Source organism: Bufo bufo, chromosome 5 (assembly GCF_905171765.1).
Source record: "Bufo bufo chromosome 5, aBufBuf1.1, whole genome shotgun sequence".
In the NCBI taxonomy this organism is placed as follows: Eukaryota; Metazoa; Chordata; class Amphibia; order Anura; family Bufonidae; genus Bufo; species Bufo bufo.
In genome coordinates, this window is record NC_053393.1 from 165897409 (window position 1) to 165923381 (window position 25973).

Genomic DNA, 25973 nt, shown 5'->3' on the forward strand with positions numbered 1-25973 from the left:
TGACCCTAACTCCTAACTGCATGGGCCGACCTTAAAGGTAGGAGGACCCATGTGCAGGAACCTCGGATCCCTAACTCACCCTCCGTCCGGTCCCTGCGCTAGGAGTCAGGGTAAGACGACCTACTCCTCCTAGACGCGGAGGAGCAGGAGTCTCACTGGCCAAGCTGTTGGGAAAAAGGGGAACACAAACAGTTTTACGGGTATGGCAGGCGAACTAGAAGTTCCTCCAACCTGCCACAGCCATGCTGACTGGATCCCTGAGCAACAGGAATCCAGAACCGTAAACTGCACAAAAGTGACAAGGAAGGTCCCAACAGAACATCACATACAACATGACATACAAGAAGGCATAAACATAAACTTAAATCTATGACCACAGTGGTGGCTCTCACAGGCAGATGAACAAACACAGGAGGCTGCTATCAGCAAGCATGCTGAAGCAACCTCCTGAGCTCTGCAAGAGAGAGGGTCTTTATAGGCCCAAGTGGCCACACCCAAGGATTGGACACACCCAGTGACATCACACACACACTGGGAAGGAAGTTAACCCTTCCAGAAACACAGAAGGGAAAACAAACATACATAAAGGGAAAGTGCACACAATAACAAACAACAAGTGCACACATACACACATCACACAAAACCGCATGCACAACGTAGCAAGCTGCAATGGCACAGCTCCGACTGCTACGCTGCCCATACACACTGTTGCCAGCGGCAACCACAGGTGAGGCGAATACCACAGCCCTCACCTGTGATTGAACACCAAAGAGAACCGCTGACAACCGCATGCGGTTCAGGAGTCACGGTCATAGCCATGGCCATGACAGTATGTATAGACTGTAAGGCAGACCGTGGATTATAGCGAATGTATATACCTCCCCCTTTTAGACCAGACGTCCTATTAAAAATAAATGAATTTGTGTATAGAGTGGGTGATAAGCCACTTTAAGTTGTGGGAGATTTTAATAATGTAATGGACGCCAAATAGATAGATGTAGACTAAATAATACCCAACTAATCAATACCAGATCAAAACGAAAAGATATTACACTAGAACTGGGGTGGATCGATATTTGGAGGGAGATGAATCCTAAGCTAAAAAGATATTCATGTTTTTCCAAGACATATAAGAGTTTATCACAAATTTATTTAGTTTTTACCAACAATAAAGGTGCACAGGATGTTGAACAGGTTAAGTATGGAAGAAGAGGGATTTCGGATCACAATTTAATTATTATAAAGACAAAAACACAAAAAAAAAATAGAGGGATGAAGATAAGTATAGGTTGGTTTAATATAATGGGTATTTACGATAAGGTAATAAAAGAGATTAGGGAATACTTTGAGATTAATGAGGGGTCAACTAATAATAATATAGTATAGGACGCCGCAAAGGCTTTTATAAGAGGGATTGTCACTAAATACACTATGGTATATAGGAAGAACATAAAGAAAAAGATTATGGATTTAGAAAGTGAGGTGGAAAGACTTGAAAAGAAATATATAGATGATCCTACTGCCCAAAATAATAAAGAGTGGACAGATATAGCAGCCAAATTAGAAATAGAGCTGCTTTTAATGGCCGAACAACAGAAAGAGAACTATGTAAGGGATAATTTTATACATGCACATATACCCGGTAAAAAACTGGCAGCTTTGGTGGCAACCCCCATTAAAAATTAATATATCCATAGTTTGATAGACAAATCTGGTGACAAAATCATGGAACAATCAGCTAAAATAGTACTCATTAAGGAATACTTTGAGGATATGTATAGTAGTAAGATAAATAAGAGTGGAGGGGAACTACAACAATTTTTGGGTAAAATCTCTACCTCTATTCTAACAGCTGATCAAAGAGAAAGTTTAGAAGCCCCTATAAATTCGGTAGAGGTGGAGGCAATATTGTCAAGGATAACCAAGAATTCTGTGAGAGAGGCTTTGATCACACTTATTTTAAAACCAGGGAAAGATCCAACAACTCAGGGCCGTCTTTAATATTGATTGGACCCTGGGCAAGAATTTACTTGGGCCCCCTGAATCCCCCCCCACCCCCACCCCCCCCCCCCCGCACTTTGCTGTACTTGGTATACAGCAGCACTTACCTGTCACATCCAGGGCCTCCAGGTGACGTCTCCTCTCTGTCATCATCTTCTCTGTAGATCTTCTCTCTCATCATCTTCTCCACTCGGTCTGGACAACTTCTCTCAGCCGCCTCGTCTCTGCAGAGTGTGACACACAGACATCTTAGCTTCCTCACATTCTATCATTATCCCACAACTGGAGTCCCCACAGTGTTATCCTGCTGCTTGCTGTGCCCCCCCCAGGGGTGTAGCTATAGGGGGTGCAGAGGTAGCAGTCGCTACCGGGCCCAGGAGCATGAAGGGGCCCAAAGACACTTGTGCCGCATAAGAAGACACACAAAGCACTGAGGGATGGGGGGCCCAAGCTGAACTCTTGCACCGGAGCCAATGAGTCTTTAGTTACACCCCTGCCCCCCCCCCCAATACCCCCAAATACTATCCTGAAGAAACATTACTGCCCCCATAGTAATAGTGCTCCTCATAGTCCCACCAATAGTAATTCCCTTCTAGAATGCCCTCAATAGTAACACTGCCCCAACCGTGATAATGCTCCTCAACAATGCCCCCATTATTAGAAGAGCCCTCCCATATTAATAATACCCTCACAGAGTCCCCAGTAGAAATAAGGCCCCCTATTGTTCCCCCAGTGGTAATAAAGCTCCCTACAGACCCCTCAGTAGTAATAAGGCCCCCATAGTGCGCATAGTAGAAAAAAGGCGGATCTATAAGACCCTCCTATAGAGCCCCCAGTAGTAATAAGACCGCCTATAATGTCCCCTGGATCTGCAGTGCCCCCTGCAGTTATAATCCTCTCTCCACCATACAGTCCCATGTAAATAACATCACCGCCTCCCCAGCCACCTCCAACACACAATCCCATGTAAACATCACCCCCTAAGGCTACTTTCACACTTGTACTTGTACAGGACAGATCCGCACCGATAATACAAACGAATGCATCCGTTCAGGACTGATTCGTTTGTATTAGATTTGAATTTCTAAGTCCCAATACGGATCCGTCCTGACTTACATTGAAAGTCAATGGGGGACGGATCCGTTTACAATTGCACCATTTTGTGTCAATGCAAAGGGATCCGTCCCCATTTACTTACATTGTAAGTCAGGACGGATCCGTTTGGCTCCGCAAGGCCATGCGGACACAAAAACGCTGCTTGCAGCATTTTGGGGTCCGCCTCCAAAACGGAACGGGGGGCTGTACGGAGCCGAACGAATGCATTCTGAATGGATCCGCATCCATTCAGAATGCATGCATTTGGGGCTGCTTGTGAGAGCCTTGAAACGGATCTCACAAGCGGATCGCCAAACCCAAGTGTGAACGTAGCCTAAACATTAAAGGGAACCTGTCACCTGGATTTAGTGCATAGAGCTGGGGACATGGGCTTCTAGATGGCCACTAGCTCATCTACAATACCCAGTCCCAACAGCTCTCTGCGCTTTTATTGTGTTAAAAAACAGTTTTGATCCATATGCAAATGACCTGATATGAGTCCTGTATCCGGAGATGAGTCAAGCGGAAAGGAGCCCAGCACCACCCTGCGTCCTCCGAATCTCCTCCTTGCTGGCTGACGTCACAGAGCTGGAGCGCCGAAATCTCGCGATGCGCGAGCTAGCGCATGCGTAGTTCGTTCCCTGTGCTGATGACAGTACAGGGAATGAACATGATGCCGACACTGCGCATGCGCTAGCTCGCGCATCGCGAGATTTCGGCACTCCAGCTCTGTGACGTCAGCCAGCAAGGAGGAGATTCGGAGGACGCGGGGCGGTGCTGGGCTCCTTTCCGCTTGACTCATTTCCGGATACAGGACTCATATCAGGTCATTTGCATATGGATCAAAACTGTTTTTTAACACAATAAAAGCACAGAGAGCTGTGGGGACTGGGTATTGCAGATGAGCTAGTGGCCATCTAGCAGCCCATGTCCCCAGCTCTATGCACTAAATCCTGGTGACAGGTTCTCTTTAAGTCCCATGTACATAAACATCATTCCCCCCCACGATCCACTTTCAACATACAGTCCCATGTAAATAACATCACTCCCTCCCCCAGCCAGCTCAAGCACGCAGTTCCATGTCAATAACATCCCTCCCTTCAGCCCTAATATACATCCTAGTTAAATAACTAAAAATCCTAGCATTACTCTGCCTCTCCCTTCACTTACCTCTCCAGTCCTCATATACAGACATCAGCATTAGGCTCCTTCTCCTCTTCACTCCGGTCCAATCCTGCACTGGTCACATGATGGTGACATCATCCAGGTCATCCTATCACAGCCTGTTTTGCTGATCACATGACCTGTGATGTCACTACAGGTCCTTCACCTCTTCCCAGTCAGATTCAATTGTATTGCCGTTCTGTGTACGGCAATACAGTTGTTTCTAGCAGGCAGGCAGGACAGATGTTCCCCATAAAACTGTCATCCACAGATCTCCCCCCCCCCCCCCCCCTCGGCTCCAGTGCTGCAGTATACAAATATAAAATGTCTCATTCAATTAAAAGTGATTACACATGCCCCCTCACTCCTAATATTACCGTACATCCTAACAGCTTCTGTACCATCAAAGCTTCATTCATAAAGTAGGCGGCGCAGGCACGTGACATCAGGGTGTTACGCTGCCGCCCGCCCGCCCTGCCTGCATTCTACAGAAGCTGTTAGGATGTACAGTAATATTAGGAGGGGGGGGGGCATGTGTAATCACTTTTAATTGAATGAGACATTTTATATTTGTATAGTGTAGCACTGGAGCGGCAGGGCCGGACTACAGTGACTGCACCGACCCGCCGCAACTGCCAGCCCCCAGCTCCTCCTCCCAGTCCCTCCCCGCTCTCGCATACATCGCAGCCAGCGATGTAAAAATGTCAGCATTCGCCCCATAAGACACAGGGGCATTTTTCCCCCATTGGGGGGGGGGGGGGGGGCATCTTATGGGGCGAAAAATACGGTATGTTGCCTTCTTTGAACTATACATTTTGGAATGCACCGGTAATAATCCCGAAGAGAATTTTTAAAACTATAGCTACTTTAATAACGGATTTGATATGGCGGGGGGAAAAACCGAGAATAAGAACACAGATATTGTATATTCACGGGTTGATTATCGGTTCCCGATTTGGCCCTTTACTTTTTGGCCAGTCAGATCAAAAACTTGATAACATGGAGTAAATCACATAGCTGTAAGAACATGATAGCGGGGCTTAACAAAAACTTGGAAAAGTGTAGTATTTTCCAACTACTAGAAGCAGATATTTTCTCACAACAACAAGTTAATAAACTACCTTTATTTGAGTTGTGGAGTAGATCCTGGAATACGGTAAAGGAATTTTGGTCCTAGAAGGGCCTACACTCAGATACGCTGCTATGGCATAATATCCATCTAAGGGAATTTAAATCAATAGAACAAAAAGTTTGGTGGAAATATGTAATTTTTAAATTGGGCCAGATATGGAAGGAGGGAGATATAATTCCTTATCAAGACCTTAAAAATGAATATCTATTTGGGAATAGAGATTTGAGTTTTTTCTACAAGCGGTACGAGCAGAGATAAGAAAGGGAACGCAAATTTGCCCCCCTTCCACCACTCTTAGCCAATATTACTAAGCTAGCTGTCGGGAAGAAATTGATCTCTAGGATATATGGATGCCTACTCCATCAGAAGACAAAAAAAAGAGCTGTTACTACTTTAAATCATAGATGGCAAGAGGTACTTAACCTGCAACAGGAAGAATTCTGGGAAAAGGCTATACGATCCAAAAATAATGTGTCAGGTAACTTCTCTTATAGAATCATGCAATTCAATATATTATATTGCTTATACTACTCTCCTAAGATATTAATGAAATATAAAAATAAACAATTTAACTGCAAAAAATGCGGAGAAGAGGGAGTAGATGATGTCCATATACTTTGGACATGTATAAAGATCCAGCAATTTTGGAAGGTGGTGAACGAAAGAGGCACCATGAATTTAAGGTTCCGACTTGTTTTGAGGTTTGTGTTCTGGGAGTGATGGATAAAATTGGATTTTTTGTACTCACCGTAAAATCCTTTTCTCGTAGTAGGCATTGGGGGACACAGCACCATGGATATATGTCCAACTACAACTAGGAGGCGACACTAGACATAAAAAAGTGTTGGCTCCTCCCCGTTGGGCTATACCCTCTCCACAGGCACTAGACAGATCAGTTTGTACCAAAAGCAGTAGGAGAGAGAAGAAAGGCAAGGAACCAACAACTCCCGTACCGGGAAAGATCAAGAGACCAGCCCGGAGAAGCGGAAGTAAAAAAAACATAGGGTGGGATCTGTGTCCCCCAATGCCTACTACGAGAAAAGGATTTTACGGTGAGTACAAAAAATCCAATTTTCTCGTGCATGGCATTGGGGGACACAGCACCATGGAACGTCCCAAAGCAGTCCCCGAGGGTGGGAAAAGAACAACCATGCCACCTGTTGGGCATACAGGTGCGGAAGAACCATGTGACCCAACAGGAGAAAAGCACGGAATAGGCAGGAAGCCTCATAACAAGGGAGAAACCCCAAGGAAGCCACAGTGACGACTGCCAGCACCCCAGGACAAATGCCTGGGAGACAGTCCCAAATGCAAGAAGGCAAAGGGGAACACCCAGCTCAGCCGATGGCTGGAAAGAAAGTAGGACAGCAACGCGTATTGGAGCTACCTAACATTCTAATTGTCTCAGGCGAAAGCACAAACACCCTGAGGTCAACCCCTGACAGGCCAGGGGAGCAAGGAAACATGGAATCACAGAAGGCCAAACGAGTGAGGGAAGCCATAGCAAGGCTCGCATGTGAAGGGAGCAGGTCTCCCCTCATCGCAAAGCAGATGAAGAAGTTAAGCGCCCTATTGAAAGGAAAAAATCCCAAAGGCGCTAAGGGAAACCGCCAACCCTTGGAAGGGGAGGGGGTTGTAAGTAAAAACCAGGAAAAGAGAAAAGATAAGACCTGCATCCCCAAACCAGGAGACGAGGAACGAGCCTCTGAAAACAAAATATCGCTGAGAAGCGCAAGACCGGAGAAACTCTGGCCAAACGAAGTATCAGGGAAGAAGGGAACCAGATGTAGGCCCCGGAAATCTCAGCAGGGGCACACTGTAGTAAGGGAAGCCATAGCAAGGCTCACATATGAAGGGAGCAGGACTCCCCCGACCGCGAAGCAGGTGATGAAGTTAAGAGTCCTATTGAAAGGGAAAATCCCAAAGGCGCTAAGGGGAACCGCCAACCCTTGGAAAGGGAGGGGGTTGAAAGTAAAGGCCAGGAAAAAAGATAAGACAAGATAAGATAAGACCTGCATCTCAAAACCAGGAGACGAGGAACGAGCCTCTGAAAACAAAATATCGCTGAGAAGCGCAAGACCGGAAAAACTCCGGGAGAATCAGGGAGATGCAGGCCCAGGAAATCTCAGCAGGGACACACTGGACTGAGGGACATGGGAGGAGAAGGAGAGTACTCCCAACAGTCTAAGGAGGAAGGTTCTACAAACAGGAGGAAGTCCCTCCCGAAGGAGACCATAAGGTGGAAATTCAAACTGTAGCACTAAACCACTCAACACCAGGTACTTGACGTGGGAGGATGGGAAGATAGACACGAATCCCAAAAGGACCACAAGGCTATTGGAACCCGCAAGGGGAACAATCAACCCAGGCCCCTCCCAAACAACGATTATCATACAGAATCTGCGTGGTCAAATGAACGGGGACAGGGACTCCAGAAAGGAGTACCCGCTATGGGCTCACAAGGAACCAGAAACTGAACCACCAGAGGACAACAAAAAACAGAATATCCAAGAAAAAATGAAAAGAACCACCATATGGAAAGGAATTGGCCATGGACAACTAACCATTCTAAGAATGGTGGCTAGCTATCTGCATACATTGTCCCGGGGTGGGCAAATACAGCGGCTTGGGTTGTACCACAAAAACAACAGACACCCATATGCATAAGGAATGGCGAAGTCGCTATAAAAGAAACAGGAGTGACTACACGAAATGTAGAAACCAGCTGCGACCGACATACAGAAGACTCCCAGGGGGAGAGAGTACCAGACAGGCGCAGACAATAGCAAGGTCCCAGAGAACTGCCCTCTGTTAGATAGTACAACTAAGCAGAGAATATAAGGGAACACCCGGATCCAGAAGGAACTACGGAACCCTGTTCGATGCAAGACCAATCAGCAGTAAATTCACCTACCAGGCAGGTGTGTGGCGCTCAGTGGTTCTGTCCCTGACTCATCAGGGAGGACGTCCATCGAGGATAATGTCGCTGACCCCAGAAAGATTCCGTGTGGTGGAGGATATCCAGTGATGGCCAAAAACTGCTGCAGTGGCCGGTGCTCACCAAGCTACGTGCCCCAACAAGGAGAAGATCCAGTGGAGATCACTGTACTCCACCAGGAATGGTCCGCCCTGTAATAGAAAACAACGCGGGTACTCCTTTATAATATGGGGAACGCGGAGTGTAGCAGACAGTAGTATATGATAGGGATGGCAGTAGCAACCCTAGCACAAAAGCCAACAACCACCTAGCCATGGTGTAGGGAGCGTGGTTGTATGTGGACCACCTGTAACGGGGTTCCGAAGGTGCACTCGGTCCCCCATTGCCCGCAGAACTGTTGCTTAGCTTTGGGAATGAGGATCTGTGTTTGACCTCATTCCCAAGGCGGCTTTACTGCTGGGTGGCTCCCTGCTCCTAAGTCTGCCTTGAGCGCCGAGCTGATCACTCGGTGCTCAACTGGTTGGTCTGTCGGTCATGTGACGCTGGCCACGTCACATGACCCTCACTCCCCAATATAAATACAGGCAGCCTGCTAGCCACAGGTTGCCTGTTAATTTCTAGGTTCCTGGCTATTTGTTGGACTACTGAATACTCACCTGATTCCGTTCCCTGACGATCCTTTTGCCTGCTCCTCCTGTACTGCGCATCCGTCCCGGTATTGTGACCCCGGCTTCTCCTGACCATTCTTTGCTTAACCCTTTGTACTGCATAGCTCTCTTGGTTCTGACCCGGTCCGTTCATGTTCCGTATTTTGTCTTGTCTGTCTTCCCTGCACGTATCCTAAGTTAGGGACTGTCGTCCAGTTGTCCCCTGTCATCAGGACTCGTGAGGCAAGTAGGCAGGGCCAGGGGTGAGGGTGGAGCGCAGTGGTCACTATCCTTCCCCCTGTGTGTGTGTGGACGTGACCGTTACACCACCCACCAGATCAGAACAGATCAGCCATATACTGGGTATACCAGAAGTAGAAATAGACTGACAAGGTGGAGGTGGGGGTTGGGCTGGCCCACCCCTGCCAGATATGGATACCATAATCATGCTGAACCAGGGTGGCCAAAAAAGGGAAGTAACCAACATCCGCAGCACAGATTAGAGCCCGGGGAAGGAAGCACCCAGTAATACAGAAACTGTATGGGCCACAGATTGCACCATAGGGCCCAGCACGTGGGTACTAAAAATACACGCCTAAAACCGAGGAAAAGTGGCTGCATGTTGCACTCTAAGGAGGGTGGAAACAAAGCCACAGCATTCGGGATTGCGACCGCATTTGGAGGGTACAGGTCCTCAACCTGTAAGGTAGAAATACGGCTGTGTAGTGTAGAGATACGATCAGAGAGGTGCAATGGGTACAGCATCTGGAGATGGTAGAGGTACTAGATTTAATGATGTGGCCGCATGGACCACCCTAGGCCCAGAGAAGTGCAACGGCTGCCACGTTAGCAATGGCACCTATATTCCGCTCGTGAAGGGGAAAATAGGGCCGCACGGTACCACACAGAACGACAGGTACACACCACAATTAAGTAAGTGCAATGGCAACTGAAGGATGCCCTCTATTTCACCTAAAAAGAGGGAAACAGGACCGCATAGTACACCATAGAGCCAGACAGGTGTAACGGCTGCAGCATCAGAGACGGTGCAGGAACTCTTCTTAAGAAGGGAGCAAGATGGCTGCTTGGTGCACACTATGATGAGGTAGGTGCAGTGGCCACGGCAATACAAGGTGGCCTCAATATCTCGTCCGGTAAGGGAGAAATAGTGCCGCAAGGTACACCATAAGGCCAGACAGGAGCAACGGCAACAGCCTCTGGAGATAGTGAAAGTACTCTACCTATGAAGGGAACAAGGTGGCAGCTTGGTGCCCACTAGAACCAAACAGAGGCAATTGCTACAGCAATTGAGTGGCCTCTATATCTCGCCGGAAAGGGAGAAATAGTGCCGCACGGAAGACAATAGAGCCCGCCAGGGATATTGGATACAGCATCAGGAGATGGTGTAGGGACTCTACCCATGAAGGTAGCAAGACAGGTGCAATTGCTACGGCAATTGAAGGCGGCCTGTATATCTCGCCCGGAAGGGGGAAATAGTGCCGCATGGAACACCATAGAGCCAGCCAGGAGTAATGGCTACAGCATCTGAAGCAGGTGTAGGAACTCTACCTATGAAAGTAACAAGGCGGCTGGAAACAGACAGATGTAATCGCCACGGCATAGAAGCCAGCCTGTATTCTCTGGTACAGGCACTACAAAAGAACCTTTAGAGGCCGAGGAGGGTTGCCAACCCTACAAGTGGCGTTTGCCTGAATTATCAGCTTGCCTAGAACATAGTCCCTGGATAGGGGAACCAGGACAGTCTGTCGTGTACAGCCTACGAGGGCGTACGTACCAGAGACTCCGCGTAGGTGTCCCAGTTGCTAAGCACGGAGACGGCTGCCTTACCTGTGCGGTAATTACCTGTGCAGGCAGGAGAGCACCATCCAAAAGTCCACTAGAGTGGCACCAAACCTGGGTAGTGTAGGTACCACCATGCATGTTTGACTTAACCACACAGAGGGATTCTGCATGGTGGAAGACCGCCTGATGCTCTGTTCCGAGGGAATCGGTGCAGAGGTGTCCCCAGAGGCAACTGACAGAGAAGGCTTCGTCGCCAGCCTCAGGCCTGTCCTGGGACGACCCGAGGATTCCAAGGAGGGGTGGAAGCTAGTTGAGACCACCCGAGGTTGGTCCGTGGGCTACTCCTTGCGTGACCCTGTATCTGAGCGTGGCTCATCTGCAGGGAGGACCCGGGGGGGGGCGGGGCCGCAATTTGTAGGTAGCGCTCCAGCGACTCCGCCAGGGATTGGGCGAGTCAGGCAAGGTTCCCATGGTTCGACATGGAGGGAGCCCATTCAGGGGGGACCTACACACAAAAGGGTGGGAGGGGGGGACAAGGCGACCACATGGAAACCTCCGTAGACAACGGACACACGTGAAATACGTGGCGATCCGATAGTGAGGCTGGGAGAGGAGGCCCTCATAGAGCAGCAGGGCTGTCTTATCTGTCCCCGAATGCCACGTTCCCAAGAGGTGCTGCAGCAGCTATAGAGCAGGTGGCAGGGCTGCAGGAGAATGCAGCAATCGAGAGGGGAGGAGGGGAAAAGAAGCCTGCAGAGCAATTCAGCCAGAGGCTGCCTACCAGACCCCAGGAGCTGTGCAGCGCACCCCAAGCAGGAGCAGAAGATGGTGACCCGGAGAGAGCAGGAGCCGACAGCCGGAGGAAGAACCGCCCCTCTGAGAGAGAGCAGGGAACCTGGGGCTGGATTGGCAGGCAGGAGAGGCCCCTCCCAGGCTCCCCCCATAGAGGGGAGGAGACGGAATAAGCCCGGGAAGGATAGAAAGTGGGCGGGGAGATGCGGCCTAGTAGGCCCGAAAAGCCGGGGCCTAAATTATTGGAGCGCGGCCGGGGACGAACGGCCACGATCGCGGAAGTGCCCCAGAGCTGCCGCGACGAACGGGGGCCAGGTGGGGAGAAGAACTGAAGAAGCGACCCCCAGAGAGGGAAAAACGGAAGACCAGGGTACAGAACCAGGATGGCCGCTGAGAGATGTAGGTATCCGGGAAGGGAGAGGGGGGAACGCGCCCAGGACCAGGGAGGAGGGTAGGAGACCCTAATCTAACATACTCACCCTCAGACGTCTTCAGGCGCAGCAGTAACCACCCCCTCGGCGGACTCAAAACGGGAACCGTGGGACTGCCGGAATTCCACTGGGGACTGGGTGGCTGCCAGGTACCTGAGTACGCGCCCGCAGGGGGGCAACTAAATGGAACACGATGGAGCCACCCCTGCCGCAGGCCGGAACCTGCAGAGAAGAGAAAGAAAAAATAAAATAAAAAAGTAGCAGGATGACCTGCACAAAAAGCAGGTCAGGTCTGCCTCCTACGGACACTAGAACAAGACTGATCTGTCTAGTGCCTGTGGAGAGGGTATAGGCCAACGGGGAGGAGCCAACACTTTTTTATGTCTAGTGTCGCCTCCTAGTGGTAGTTGGACATAAACCCATGGTGCTGTGTCCCCCAATGCCATGCACGAGAAAGTAGAAGTTGTTAAAGATCGAGAAGTAGCTGCCAGACTCCTATTTTTTGCAAGGAAAACCATTGTGGCACATTGGGGAGCCAGGACAGTACCAACAGTTAATGAATGGGAGAATCTGACCAGACTCTCGCTGGCTAGAGAGGAATTTCACTTGGTATCAACTAAGAAAAAAGTTGATACCAATATTATTATTATTTTTTTTATTTTTTTATTTCTTCTCCTCCTCCATACCTCCCCCAGAACAAGACAAAGCAAAAGGTAAGGCACAAGGGGATTTGTAATTATACATAGCGGTCTATTACTTATATTGTTAATGAACAAGAACAAGGGAAAAAATTTGTCACTCTTTGATATATTGTATATGTATCTATTAAAACTAATAAAGATTAAAACAAATAAAAATAAAAAATTTAATGCCTGTTGTACGCCCTTCATGGGTCATCTGGACGTGTCTAGCAACTGGGGTCTCCCTGTTATTACATATGTCATTCAGGTGTTCACCCATGCAGCGGTGAAATTCTCTGCGCGTTTTCCCTACATATCTAACACTGCATTCACAAGTCATTAGATATATTATCCCTATGGTGCGACAGTTGATAAAGTCACGTATAAAATGAACATCTTCTGGCCCTCCACCCATAAAGGTTTTTCCAGGGTGTATAAAACTGCAGAAACTGCAGTTACCACACCTGAAACATCCTTTTACTGGGCTATCCAGCCAAGTGCATGGTCTCTCTGGTGGAGTAAAATGGCTATGTACCAAGTGGTCTTTCAAACGCATGCCCCTTCTATATGTCACAGCTGACTCGGGGCCTATAACATCTACTAGGTCGGGGTCAATACTTACGGTTTTTCCAGTACTGACGGATGATATTTCTGACCTCTTTGGCAGCTACATTAAAGGTTCCTATGAACCTAATCACGTCAGGTGTATTCCGTCCAGATCGGCCAGTAGGATGTAATAAAGAGGTATGTGTCTGTCGTAGTGCTCGCTGATAAGAGGTCCGTAAGATATTGTCTGGGTAGCCCCATTCCTGAAACCTTCCTCTAAGGTCCCTGGCCTGATGTACAAATCCTGTTTTCTCTGAGCAATTACGTCTCAGTCTCAGGTACTGTTTAATGGGTATCCCACGTTTAAGTGGTATCGGGTGGTTACTCTCCCATCTTAGTAATGAGTTTGTCACGGTCGGTTTACGATATATGCTGGTTTCTAGGCTTCCGTGATCATTTTTATGAATCAGTATATCAAGGAATGGTAAACAGTCTTTCATTATTACCGACGTGAATTTCAGATTTACAGAGTTCACATTCAGTCTTGTGACAAGTTCCTCAAACTCAGTCTCTGTCTTGCTCCAAATGACAAAAATGTAATCTATGAAGCGGGACCAGAGAACCACCTTATCTATTCCCTCAATAGGGAATTCTCCATAGACTATAGTTTCCTCCCACCAACCCAGGAATAAATTAGCGTATCATGACGCACATGAACTGCCCATCGCTGTACCGCTGAGCTGGTGGTAGAAACGTCCATCGAAAAGAAAATAATTTTTACAGTATAAACCTCAATAATTCCAGAACAAAGGTGTTATGTGCTGAGAACTGTTGACCTCTAGCTCTCAAGAAAAAGGCAGATGCATGTAATCCTGCCTCATTTGGGATCGAAGAATAGAGTGCCTCCACATCAAATGAGGCTAGGAATCACTCAGGTTCTAGTGTAATGCCATCAATCTTGGTAAGAAGGTCACCAGTATCCCTAATGTATGAGGGAAGACTTTGCACAAATGACCATAAAATTAGATCTACCTAGACTCCACAATTCTGTGATAAACTGCCTACCCCAGATACAATGGGACAACCCTTTAATGGCGTAGTACCCTTGTGTACTTTGGGGAGACAGTAAAAAGTCACGATCACTGGATGAAGTGGGTATAAGTAGACAAACTCGTCCTCAATAATCAATCGGTCCGTTTTGGCTTTCATAAGAGTCCCTCGTAGCTCATTTTGAAATTGTCTGGTGGGGTCAGTTGTCAAAATATCATAGCCTGTCTGGTCATTTAAAATGTCCAAACACATTTGCTTATAATCAGATGTATCCATTAGTTCCACTTTCCCCCCTTTGTCCGACGGTTTCACAGTGATAGATCTATCCATTTCAAGTCTTTTAATCACTCTACGTTCCTCTACACCACAGTTAAATCTAAAGGGGGTAGAATCAAGTTTAGCCAGTTCTGTCGTTGTCTGTTTGATAAATATATCTATGCATGCTATGTCACCTTGGCGGGCATCTTACAACTCCTATTTTTCAATTGAGTAAAAGGTCCCTCTCCCTCTAAATTTGCTGATGTCTTATCTAAACTGTAAAGCAGTTGCACTTCTTTAAGGATTTCCACCGGTATGCCCAATTCACGACTCTCTCTTTTTTGTAAGAGTTTGAAGTGCTTATGCCACCTCAAGTCACGGGCAAACAGGTGGAGCTCCTTGACCCACCGGAACAAATCAAATCTCGATGTGGGAACAAATGATAAACCTCGTCTGAGTACTTTATCCTCAGCTGAGGTAAGTAGACTGCTAGACAACTTAATTACTAAATTGTCCCCAGTAGAGGCTAATGTGTCACTGTTGGTTGGGTATTGTGGTTCCGTAGTGGATAATGTGTTCCCTCTTCTAAAACATGGGATTGAGTTGGTTAGTTTTGTGTATAGCGTCCGCCTCTCCTTCTAGATCTAGATGACCCTCTACCTCTTGTTCTGGGTTGTCTGTCTCTCTCAGTATCTGAAGCCTCTGTTTCCGTTGAGGATAAATCAGATCTTTTCTCTTGAATAGTATTAAGATGATTGAGAAACAGATATGCTTTATTTTCTCTAAAGTCTTGTAAAACCTTAGCAAACTCTCTGTGCTTACGTTCCTTAAGGTCATATTGAAAATGTTCAATGGTGTTACTAAATTTGGGTTCCTGACTAAATTTTTGGGTTATACATATTTGTTCCTGTAATTTATTTTTTCTGCTTGCTCTAGTGTAATCCTCTTTTCCTCCAGTAATAGCTGCATAAATCGGAGGGAGCTATTAGTCGCCTCCCTCTCCCATTTCTTCATAGGTTCGGAATTTCTACAGCGATTAGCTGGAGTTAGAGTAAACTGAAGGCCACGGGGTGCAATGCCTTGTTTGATGGAACTTTCCAGGCCTTGCACCTCCCACCAGGAAATAATATGTTCCTTATACAGTCTAGTCAGTTCAGAAAAAGCTCCATTCAATGTTGGGGTATATTTCTTCTGAATAAATGTATGTTCAGAAAAAAACGCTTTGGCTTCAGTTAGCCACACATTCTTGTCTAGACCCGCAGTCAGAAAGCCAGCCATGTCCTATACAAAGAACCAAAAATCTGTAAAGATGTGCCCCTTTAGTCAATTGCAGTCTACCGCAATTGACTAAAGTATATTTTGAAAGGGAGCACTCTTATTGAATAAAACTTAACTTTTAATATTATAGTAGTAAAAAAGAGGAATAAACAAACCCATCCTCTAGATCATCAATCCCCCCCTATTGAAACAACAAAGTAGTCCAAAATTGACCAAAAGCACGCCACATATAAGCTAAACAGATATCTCTAAGTAAGGTGTGTGGGTAAAAGATATAAATGGTTCTTACCGGTTCATTGGTTCAATAGCGTATGGACGTGGCTTTAGATCAGGGTAGGTGTGTAGTGGCTCTGTTCTGTTGCTGCCGTGCCTTTATCTGTCGGCCAGTATCACATCAGTTCATGGACATGGCAGGATATGTATCAAATTCCGGAACAGGTTGTATAGATCACAATTCAATCTTGCAGGAATTACAGATGTTGTCTTCCAACTGGCCTCACACCTTAGAATTGTAAATAAAGGGTCTAGTCCTGCACTGATCCTAGTATGCCCCGGCAAAGCTATTAGACCCTAATGACCTCCTTATACGGAGTTATCTGTTTAGCTTATATGTGGCGTGCTTTTGGTCCATTTTGGACTACTTTGTTGTTTCAATAGGGGGGTTCATGCTCTAGAGCAGGGGTACTCAACTGGCGGACCGCGGTCCAAATACGGACCGCGGCCATCCTTCAGAGTGCTCCTCCTCTCCTGCACACTGTGCCGTGCAGGAGGAGGAGCTTACCGGCGCACTTCCTCCTGTCCCAGAGCGCAGTGAGACAGGGCTCCCTCCACATGTAGTGCTCCTCCTCTCCTGCACAATCCGGCACCTGCACGTGGAGGGAGCTTTCTCCCTCAGTGCGCTCACAGGTCCCTCCTCCCCTGCAGCAGCGGCAGCACGTAAGGGAGCTTCAAGCTCTAAAGGACACTTACGTGCTGCTGGAGAGGGGAGGACAATCACCACTGCCACACAATGAAATTAAAGTCACATTTGGGAAGGATGGGGGGTGTGGAGAGGGCTACAGAGAGGCGGGAACATCGTCACTGACTGCAGGAAAGGACTCCAGGTCAGTGTCGTGTTCCCATCTCTCCTGGGCCATCTTCTTTAAAATTAAAGGTAACCTGGGGCATTGATGCGGACCCATTAGTTTCAATGAGCAGAAAAAGATGCAGACAGCACACAGTGTGCTGTCTGCATCTATTGTGGCCCATTGTAATTAAGGGGTCCGCATCCAATCCCCCAATAATGGTAATTGGATGCGGAACAAAACTATCATATGTCTGTTCTGTGGCTTGGGTTGCCACCCGGCCAGTAGTTCACCAGCAAGGCTGGTATTTTAGTTCCCTTGCCGGTGTAAGGACTGTTAAGGTACTTTCACACTTGCGGCAGGACGGATCCGACAGGCTGTTCACCCTGTCAGATCCGTCCTGCCGCTATTTCGCCGGACTGCCACTCCCCATTGACTATAGCGGGAGTGGAGCTACAGCGCAGCATGGCAGTGCAAGGCGTGAGGCCGCCAGACGAAAAAGTCTGACATGTATTACTTTTAGTCTGGCGGCCTCTCACCGTGCTGCGCCGTACCTCTGCCCCCATCCCCATTATACTCGATAGGCACAGAGCAGCGGCATGGCGAAGTAGTGGCAAGATGGATCTGACAGGGTAAGCAGCCTGTCGGATCCGTCCTGCTGCAAGTGTGAAAGTACCCTTACTAATGAGCGCTTCCATCATGGAACGCCCATTAGTACAGCCTTTACCTCCACCGCTACTTGTGCTAGTAAAAAAATTAATAAAATTACGGTACCTCCACCTCCATTTGCTCACGCTGTGGAGAACACTCCCTGCTGACTAGAAGCTCAGGACAGGACCTACAAGACGTCATCACGTTGGAGCACCAGTCCTGAGCTTGCAGTCAGCAGCGAATGTTCACCGCAGCCAGGTGAATGCAAATTTTTTTTATTTTTTTTGCAAAAGCAGAGAAGGGGGGCACTAATGGGGGCATTACTCTTACTGGGGGCACTAATGGGGACATTATTCTTACTGGGGGCATTATTCTTACTGGCCACTAATGTGGCCATTACTAATTCTGGGACTTACCCGGAGCGCTCCACTATAACTTCAGAGCGCCCCATGCGCATGAATCACATGATCGCATGGCATCTTTACTGTTGGCGTTCAGCTCGGACCTTCACCTGACTGCAGACCCAGGTATGTGGACCTTTAATAAAACTAGTTGAGTACCCCTACTCTAGAGGATGGTTTTGTTTATTCCTCTTTTTTACTACTATAATATTAAAAGCTAAGTTTTATTCAATACTACTGCTCCTTTTCAAAATATACAGTCACTGTTCCCTCAATGAACTGTAGCTCCCCACAGACGGCAGCACTCATGCAGCCCCAAACCATGACACTCCCACCACCATGCTTGACTGTAGGCAAGACACACTTGTTTTTGTACTTCTTACCTGGTTGCCGCCACACACGCTTGATACCATCTGAACCAAATAGGTTTATCTTGGTCTCATCAGACCACAGGACATGGTTCCAGTAATCCATGTCCTTAGTCTGCTTTTCTTAGGCAAACTGTTTGCAGGCTTTCTTGTGCACCATCTTTAGAAGAGGCTTCCTTCTGGGACGACAGCCATGCACACCAATTTGATGCAGTTTGTGGCGTATGGTCTGAGCACTGACAGGCTGACCCTTCACCCCTTTAACATCTGCTGCAATGCTGGAAGCACTCATATGTCTATTTTGAAAGCACAACCTCTGGATATGATGCTGAGCATGTGCACTCAATTCTTTGGTCGACCATGGCGAGGCCTGTTCTGAGTGGAACCTGTCTTGTTAAACCGCTGTATGGTCTTGGCCACTGTTCTTCAGCTCAGTTTCAGGGTGTTGGTAATCTTCTTATAGCCTAGGCCAGTGATGGCGAACCTATGGCACGGGTGCCATAGGCAGCATTTAGAGCCCTCTCTGTGGGCACCCGCACCCTGGAAAACGTCTATGGTGTACCAATAAGCCTTAGCCTTTTCCTGCCATTTATCAGCGCAGGGCGCACTATGAACAGCACAAGCAGCGCATTAAATGCTGGCAGGATATTATAGTACATGGAGGATATTCCATACTGTACTGTAGTATTCAGGTTAAATTGCCGTGTTGGCACTTTGCGATAAATAAGTGGGTTTTGGGTTGCAGTCTGGGCACTTAGTCTCTAAAAGGGTCACCATCACTGCCCTGGCCATCTTTATGTAGAGCAACAATTCATTTTTTTCAGATCCTCTCAGATTTCTTTGCCATGAGGTGCCATGTTGAACTTCCAGTGAGAATGTGAGAGTAATAACACCAAACTTAACACACCTGCTCCCCATTCACACCTGAGACCTTGTAACACTAACGAGGCACATCACATCGGGGAGGGAAAATGGCTAATTGGGCACAATTTGCCCATTTTCACTTAGGGGTGTACTCACTTTTGTTGCAGCTGTTTAGACATTAATGGTTGTGTATTGAGTTATTTTGAGGACACAGCAAATTTTGGCTACTTTCACAGTCGCTTTTTGGGCGGATCTGTCACGGATCTGCAAAAACGGAATCGTTACAATAATACAACCGCATGCATCTGTCATGAACGTTTGTATTATCTGTAACATAGCACCAAGACGGATCCGTCATTAACTCATTGAAAGTCAATGAGAGACGTATGCGTTTTCTATTGTGCCAGATTGTGTCAGAGAAAACGGATCCGTCCCCATTGACTTACATTGTGCGCCAGGACGGTTCCGTTTGGCTCAGTTTGGTTTTGGTGTCCGCCTCCAGAGCGGAATGGTGACTGAACTGATGCATTTTGAGCGGATCCTTTTCTATTCAGAATGCATTAGGGCAAAACTGACGTTTTGGAACGCTTGTGAGAGCCCTGAACGGATCTCACAAACGGAAAGCCAAAACGCTAGTGTGATAGTAGCCTTACATTGTTATACCACCTGTACACTGACTACATTGTATCAGTGTCATATCTTCCGTGTTGTCCCATGAAAAGATATAATAAAATATTTACAAAAATGTGAGGGGTGTACTCACTTTCGTGAGATACTGTAGCTGTGTGAGGGCTTGTTTTTTTGCGGGACAAGTTGTAGTTTTTAATGGTGCCATTTTGGGCTACACATAACTTTCTGATTAACTTTTATTAACTCTTTCTGGGAGAGAGATGTGAAAAAACAGCAATATTGCCACTGAGTTTTTGCATAATAAATTTTGCAGCGTTCATTTTTCGGCATAAATAACATTATTCTCTGGGTCAGTACGATTACAGTGATACCAAATTCCACCGTGAAACACAAAAATGACATGGTAACCGTATTTTGCATGTCATTACGATTACAGGGGCGCTATATGTTTTACTACTTTAAAAAGAATAAAAGCCGTACATTTTTTTTTTCTATAAATCAGCACTGAGTCATTTTTCTGTCACCCATAACTTTTTAGTATTTCCTTCTACACTGCTGTTTGAGGGCTTGTTTATTTGTGGGGCAAGCTGTAATTTGTATTGTCATTTTGGGGTATCTAAAAATTTTGGTAACTTTTTATAAAAATTTTATTTATTTATTTTTTGGGGGGGAGGGGGCGCAGACACCAAAAACAGCAAATTATTCAGTTAATTTTTTTTCTTTTAAAGAGGACCTTTTACTAGATTAAAAAATGTAAACTAAGTATACAGACATGGAGAGCGGCGCCCAGGGATCCCCCTGCACTTACTGTTATACCTGGGCGCCGCTCCGTTCGCCGGTATAGGCTCCGGTATCTTCATATGTTCGGCCCCACCCAGTGGAACCTGCCGGCGTCTGTTTCTCCCAGGCTGTAGCGCTGGCCAATCGCAGCGCTCAGCTCATAGCTTGAGAGAAAAAAAAAACTCTCAGGCTATGAGCTGAGCGCTGCGATTGGCCAACGCTACAGCATGGGAGAAGGAGACGCTGGCAGGTTCCACTGGGTGGAGCCTAATATGTGAAGATACCGGAGGCTAAACCGGGCGAACGGAGCGGCGCCCAGGGATAATAGTAAGTGCAGGGGGATCCCTGGGCGCCGCTCTACATGTCTGTTACGTAAGTTTCGATTTTTTAATCTAGTGAAAGGTCCTCTTTAAAGTGATTTTTTTTTTATAGTTCTGACATTTTTGGACGCAGCAATACCATTATGTTTATTTTTGGGAAAGGAGACTTTGAATTTTTTATATTTTTTGTTTCTTATATATTTTCAAAAACTTTTATTTTACTGCAATTTTTAGTCCTCTTGGGGTACTTAAATATGCGATCTTCTGATTGATTGTACCATAGAGTGCAGTAGAACACTATTGCTGTCTATGTGATTCTTAAAGACTTCCTATGAATCTCTGTGTCCACAGGGCCCTAGTCATCTCCTGTCATAGTCATTGTGACTGATTGTCAACTGTATTACACAGCTGGTTCCTGCCCCATAAGGAACGGGCTAAGCTCTTGAGCCCGCTTCATACGTCTCTTACATGCAAATGATGTACAGTTACATAATTTTGCATTAAGGGTTTTTTAAAGGCCACTCAAGTTCTGCCACACCAACGTCATCACACCATGTCTTTTTGGACCTCATTTTCTAGTCATGCTGGAAAGAGCCTACTCTAAACTGTTCCCACAAAGTTGGAAGCGTGCAGTTGTTTACGGTGTCTCTGTATGCTGTAGCATTATTTACTCTTCACTGGAAATAAGGAGCCTTGTCCAAACCCAGAATAAAATTGCCCCAAACCATTAACAGTCCTCCAACAAATATTTACTGTAGGCACTATGTTTTCCAGTAGATAGCTTTTTCCAGCATCCACCAAACCTATATTTTCAGACTGACAGATCTCTGAATGGTATTTTGGAGCAAAGTCTTACATCCATTCTTACTGTTCACCAATATTTGTGTAAAATATTTTGTAAATTGTAGTTGTTTTTTGCTTTTGTCCATTTAGATTGCTCATTTGGCATGCATCGAAGATGAACAAGCTTCAATTGTAATTTCATGGCACCTAGCTAGTGATATGGACTGTGTGGTTACACTGACGACTGAGGCTGCCCGTCGTATTTATGATGAGACTAAGGGTCAACAACAAGTCCTACCATTAGATTCAATCTATCGGAAAGGTTTGCGAAGCTGGGGAAGGTAAAATCATTTCTTATGCTTTGCTACTACTAGCACATATGACTGCAAGACCAGGAATATGAATTTTGATAAAGAATAGAAGTGTCAATTTATTCAGCATATAATTATTGTTTTATGGTGGAATTGTCTTTTGTTTCGGATGGTGTTCAGTCATGGAGTTTTGTTTTAAACCACGGAGCTCTGGTGCTGGGGAGCTATACCACAAAGGAAACTACAGGTTAGGGTGATGAAGATTTGTAGTCTGTATCGAATGCTACTCTGACCACTTGATACTGAGCCCTACTGCAACCACAGGAGTGACTGCATGGGGGCTGGTACATGCTCAGACTCAACCGTGTGTGCTTATAAGAGAGGTGTTAAAGAGTTGGCTGTATGTGTAGGAGAAAAGGGATTGCTGCGACCATGTGTGACCGTGGTTAATGTGCTGCTGGTGAAAAATGTAGCAGCATTCTTGTACAACAGTGACCAATTGTTGATGTAGCTATGTATAACTTTGAATACAAGCTTGTCTAGTTACGACTACTCTCAACTGAACCTGTGTGTGGCCGTGTTATATATTTGCCACATATGATGCTGTCCGTTCTAGCCAACCCGCTGGTCACGGTACAAAAGGTATGATTTGGTGTTTGCAGCTCAGGCCAATTCAGTCTTCGTCTCAGGCAGCCGAAAGGCTAGGTGCACCTCTGTGTGTATATCAATATTTTTTCTACTTGTTGAAATAAAGCTCATAATATTTGTTTCTTTAAAGGCCTTTACCACACATACGTAATGGAGCAAGTTGCTTTGAAGCTACGGGCAATCCAGTTTATGCAAGAGACCTTCTGGTATTCTCAGAAAACAAGGAACAATGTGAAATAGGTAACATATAGTTATAAATATATTCTAACATATAAAAAAAAATACAGAATCACCTCAGACTTTAAGTGTTGATATCTCCCTATTTTATCTGTCACCCATAGTGCAGAAAACATTTTCAGGGGACTTCGAGGGCTAGGCTTGTGCCTTTTGTCTCCTGTGGCTGGCAGAGCAATTGTGGATAATTGCATGCAGACAGACCTATGAGTAGTGTAGTGTCTGATAAGTGGAGAAAGAAGTATTTATTTGCCTCTATAGCTGGCCATCGCATGGTCTGTAACTGATCAGAATCTGTGTAGTATGAAAAGAATTATGACTATAAAATTCCTGAGTTTCTCACTGAGCATATTGGGGTATATTCATACAGTGCATTAAGATTAATCGCCACAAAAATCAGTGTGACTGCACTATATAAATAAACTGTAACATGTTGTAGAGAGACTTTGTGAGGGAGGTGGAGAAAGGTAGAGAAATTAGTTTTAGACTAGGGCTACATAGCGACAAAAGGGGGAACAACTACATTGCGACATGCATCATGCTGCACGAAAAAAGCTTGGATGTTTTTTTGCGACACCATTGACTATCATAAAAATAGTTGTGCAACTCTTCATTTACAAGAAGTTGCATGACACATGTTGTTGTGTAGTCCTAGCCTTAGGGCTCATGCACCCAGCTGTGCCCTTATTGCGGCCCGCAAACGGCCATTAGAATGGGTCAGCAAAACGGGTGATATGGTGCAGTATAGAACGGAAGCACTAAGGAGTTCCGTTTTCTGTCCATGCACTAATTTTTGGCGGTGCGGATCATCGGATGTGGATTGCGGACCCCATTCAAGTGAATATGTCTGCAGACGGTGGGCACACGGTTGGTGCCCAATGATTGCAGACAGCAATTTGCGGTCCACAGCACTGGCCCCTATAGCACCTCCAGCATTAATATCCCCTATTTTACACCCAGTAAAAATGCCATATAGTGTAAAACAATGAAAATCAAAACAGCCAATTTGCAGTTTGTTTGTTGCTTCACCTCTTCCCAAAAAAATGAACAAAAAGTCATGCACACCTTACAGTGGTATCAATAGAAACTATAAGTCAGTCCACAAAAAATGAGCCATCACACAGCTCCATAGATGTAATTGGAAAAAAAGTTACGGATGTCAGAATATGGCAATGCAGAGAAAAAAAATGTTATGGCTTCAGGAAGGCAGTCTAGTAGAAAAAATGCAGAATAATTTGATTTAATGAACTTATCGGTGGAGATAAGAGATACATTTACATTCAGCCCTAGCTGCTGCAGTCACTCGTCCTCATAGACATTCATTGTTTGTATGCAGCACAATCTGCTGTCCAGAAATGATGATTGAGGTGTCTGCACAAAAGATCATTTCACCAGAAGAACAAGACCTTTTCTTGTTCATCGGGTGATCTGTGGAACCTTTACACAGAGCGATTATTTCAGGCTGATCGTTTGTATTAATGTTTGTTTCAGGCCTCATGCACACGACCGTTGCTGTGTTCCGTGTCCGTTGTTCCGTTTTCCATGATTTTCTGCGGACCCATTGACTTTCAATGGGTCCGTTGAAAACTCGGATAATGCACCGTTTGTCATCCGCGTCCGTGATCCGTGTTTCCAGTTCGTCCAAAAAATATGACCTGTCCTATTTTTTTCAGGGATAATGGTTCGCGGACCAATTCAAGTCAATGGGTTCGTGAAAAAACACTGAGGCACACAAGATTGTCATCTGTGTCCGTGCGTCCGCGTCCGTTTTTTTCCTATCATTTGCAAGGCAAACTTGACTTAGATTTTATTTTCACTTTTTCATGTCTGGTGATCCTCCAAAAATCAAGGAAGACACACGGAAACGGATCACGGAACAGCGGAACACCGTTTTGCGTACCGCAAAAAAATACTGTCGTGTGCATGAGGCCTCAGCCTGACAATTGTGTGTAAATCTGCTTTGAGTTTGCAGTCAAAAAACATGTTTTTTCTATGGATGCTGGAAATATATGTGAAAACATTCATATACATTTATATTGTTCTCCTTGTTTTATCACAATTTCTCATGCTTTCTCTGCTTGTTGTTAGTGTTTGGAGGTTTTTTTGGTTTATGTCCTGAAAACTAATAAAGACCTATGATTTGTCAGCTTAGAGGTGGATACATATGTATACAGTGTAGGCTTTTCAGAAGGACTATGGGCATCTTATTGTTGCACTTATGTAAAGGTCAAAAACATTTAAATCAGGTTTATACTTTAAATACTTTTCATGGTAGTGTTTCCCCAATATTTATCTTATAGGGAGCTGGTCATCAGATTCATGCTGCACTAACCACAGGCAGCATGAAACAGCGACAGGCTGCCTGTTGACAAATAACTATTTTTCACTCTGAAACGCTGCAGCATTTCAGAGAAAGCAAAGCTTGAAAAAGAGCCGTGAACTCCCTTCTTCTCATCCAGTTCGTCTTAATTGACTTATCTCTGCCTATTATCTGGAAGGGAGCTAACAAGTGGACACTTTCCCCCATGCCTGGTTCTTTTCTGGCATTTTCTCTGAAACGTAGCAAAGTTTAAAGGAAATGTGTCACCAAAAATTTTACTTGCCAGTTTAAATCAGTTTTAAGGACACATATCCTTTTTTTTTTTTTTTCCTGATTGCAGATTTATTTACATATACATGACTATGGGGGTGGCCATCTTGCCTGAGCTGTTTTTAACAGCATTTAGAAAGCATTAAGTAAATTGCTTTATGGCAGCCCCATGGGCCATTGACACAATGGGGGAGATTTATCAAACTGGTGGAAAGTAGAACTGGCTTCGTTGCCCATAGCAACCAATCAGATTCCACCTTTCATTTTCAAAGGAGCTGTAATGAAACGTAGAATCTGATTGGTTGCTATGGGCAGCTAAGTTATGGTCCGTGGTAGCAGAATCTATAACGGAATTCTTAGATAACCCAAACCTTGTACGCCGAACCAGAAAACACAAGTTCGCTCAACCCTATTTGTGGAGAGGTGATTGTACAAGGAAAGAATAGATACTGTAGGCTCTGACAATCACCTATTGTGAATGGTGGATCCTGTCTTATCTATACACAGAGGTGAT

At 45.8% G+C, this 25973-nt stretch overlaps 1 protein-coding gene across 1 annotated transcript in view; it reads left to right on the top strand.

Moving 5' to 3' along the window:
- Positions 1-25973, top strand: part of SMCHD1 (structural maintenance of chromosomes flexible hinge domain containing 1) — a 383867-nt gene that overhangs the window by 317405 nt on the left and 40489 nt on the right. The window contains 2 exon segments of the mRNA XM_040432517.1: positions 21827-22017; positions 22766-22875. Coding sequence (XP_040288451.1) covers positions 21827-22017; positions 22766-22875 — 301 coding nt within the window.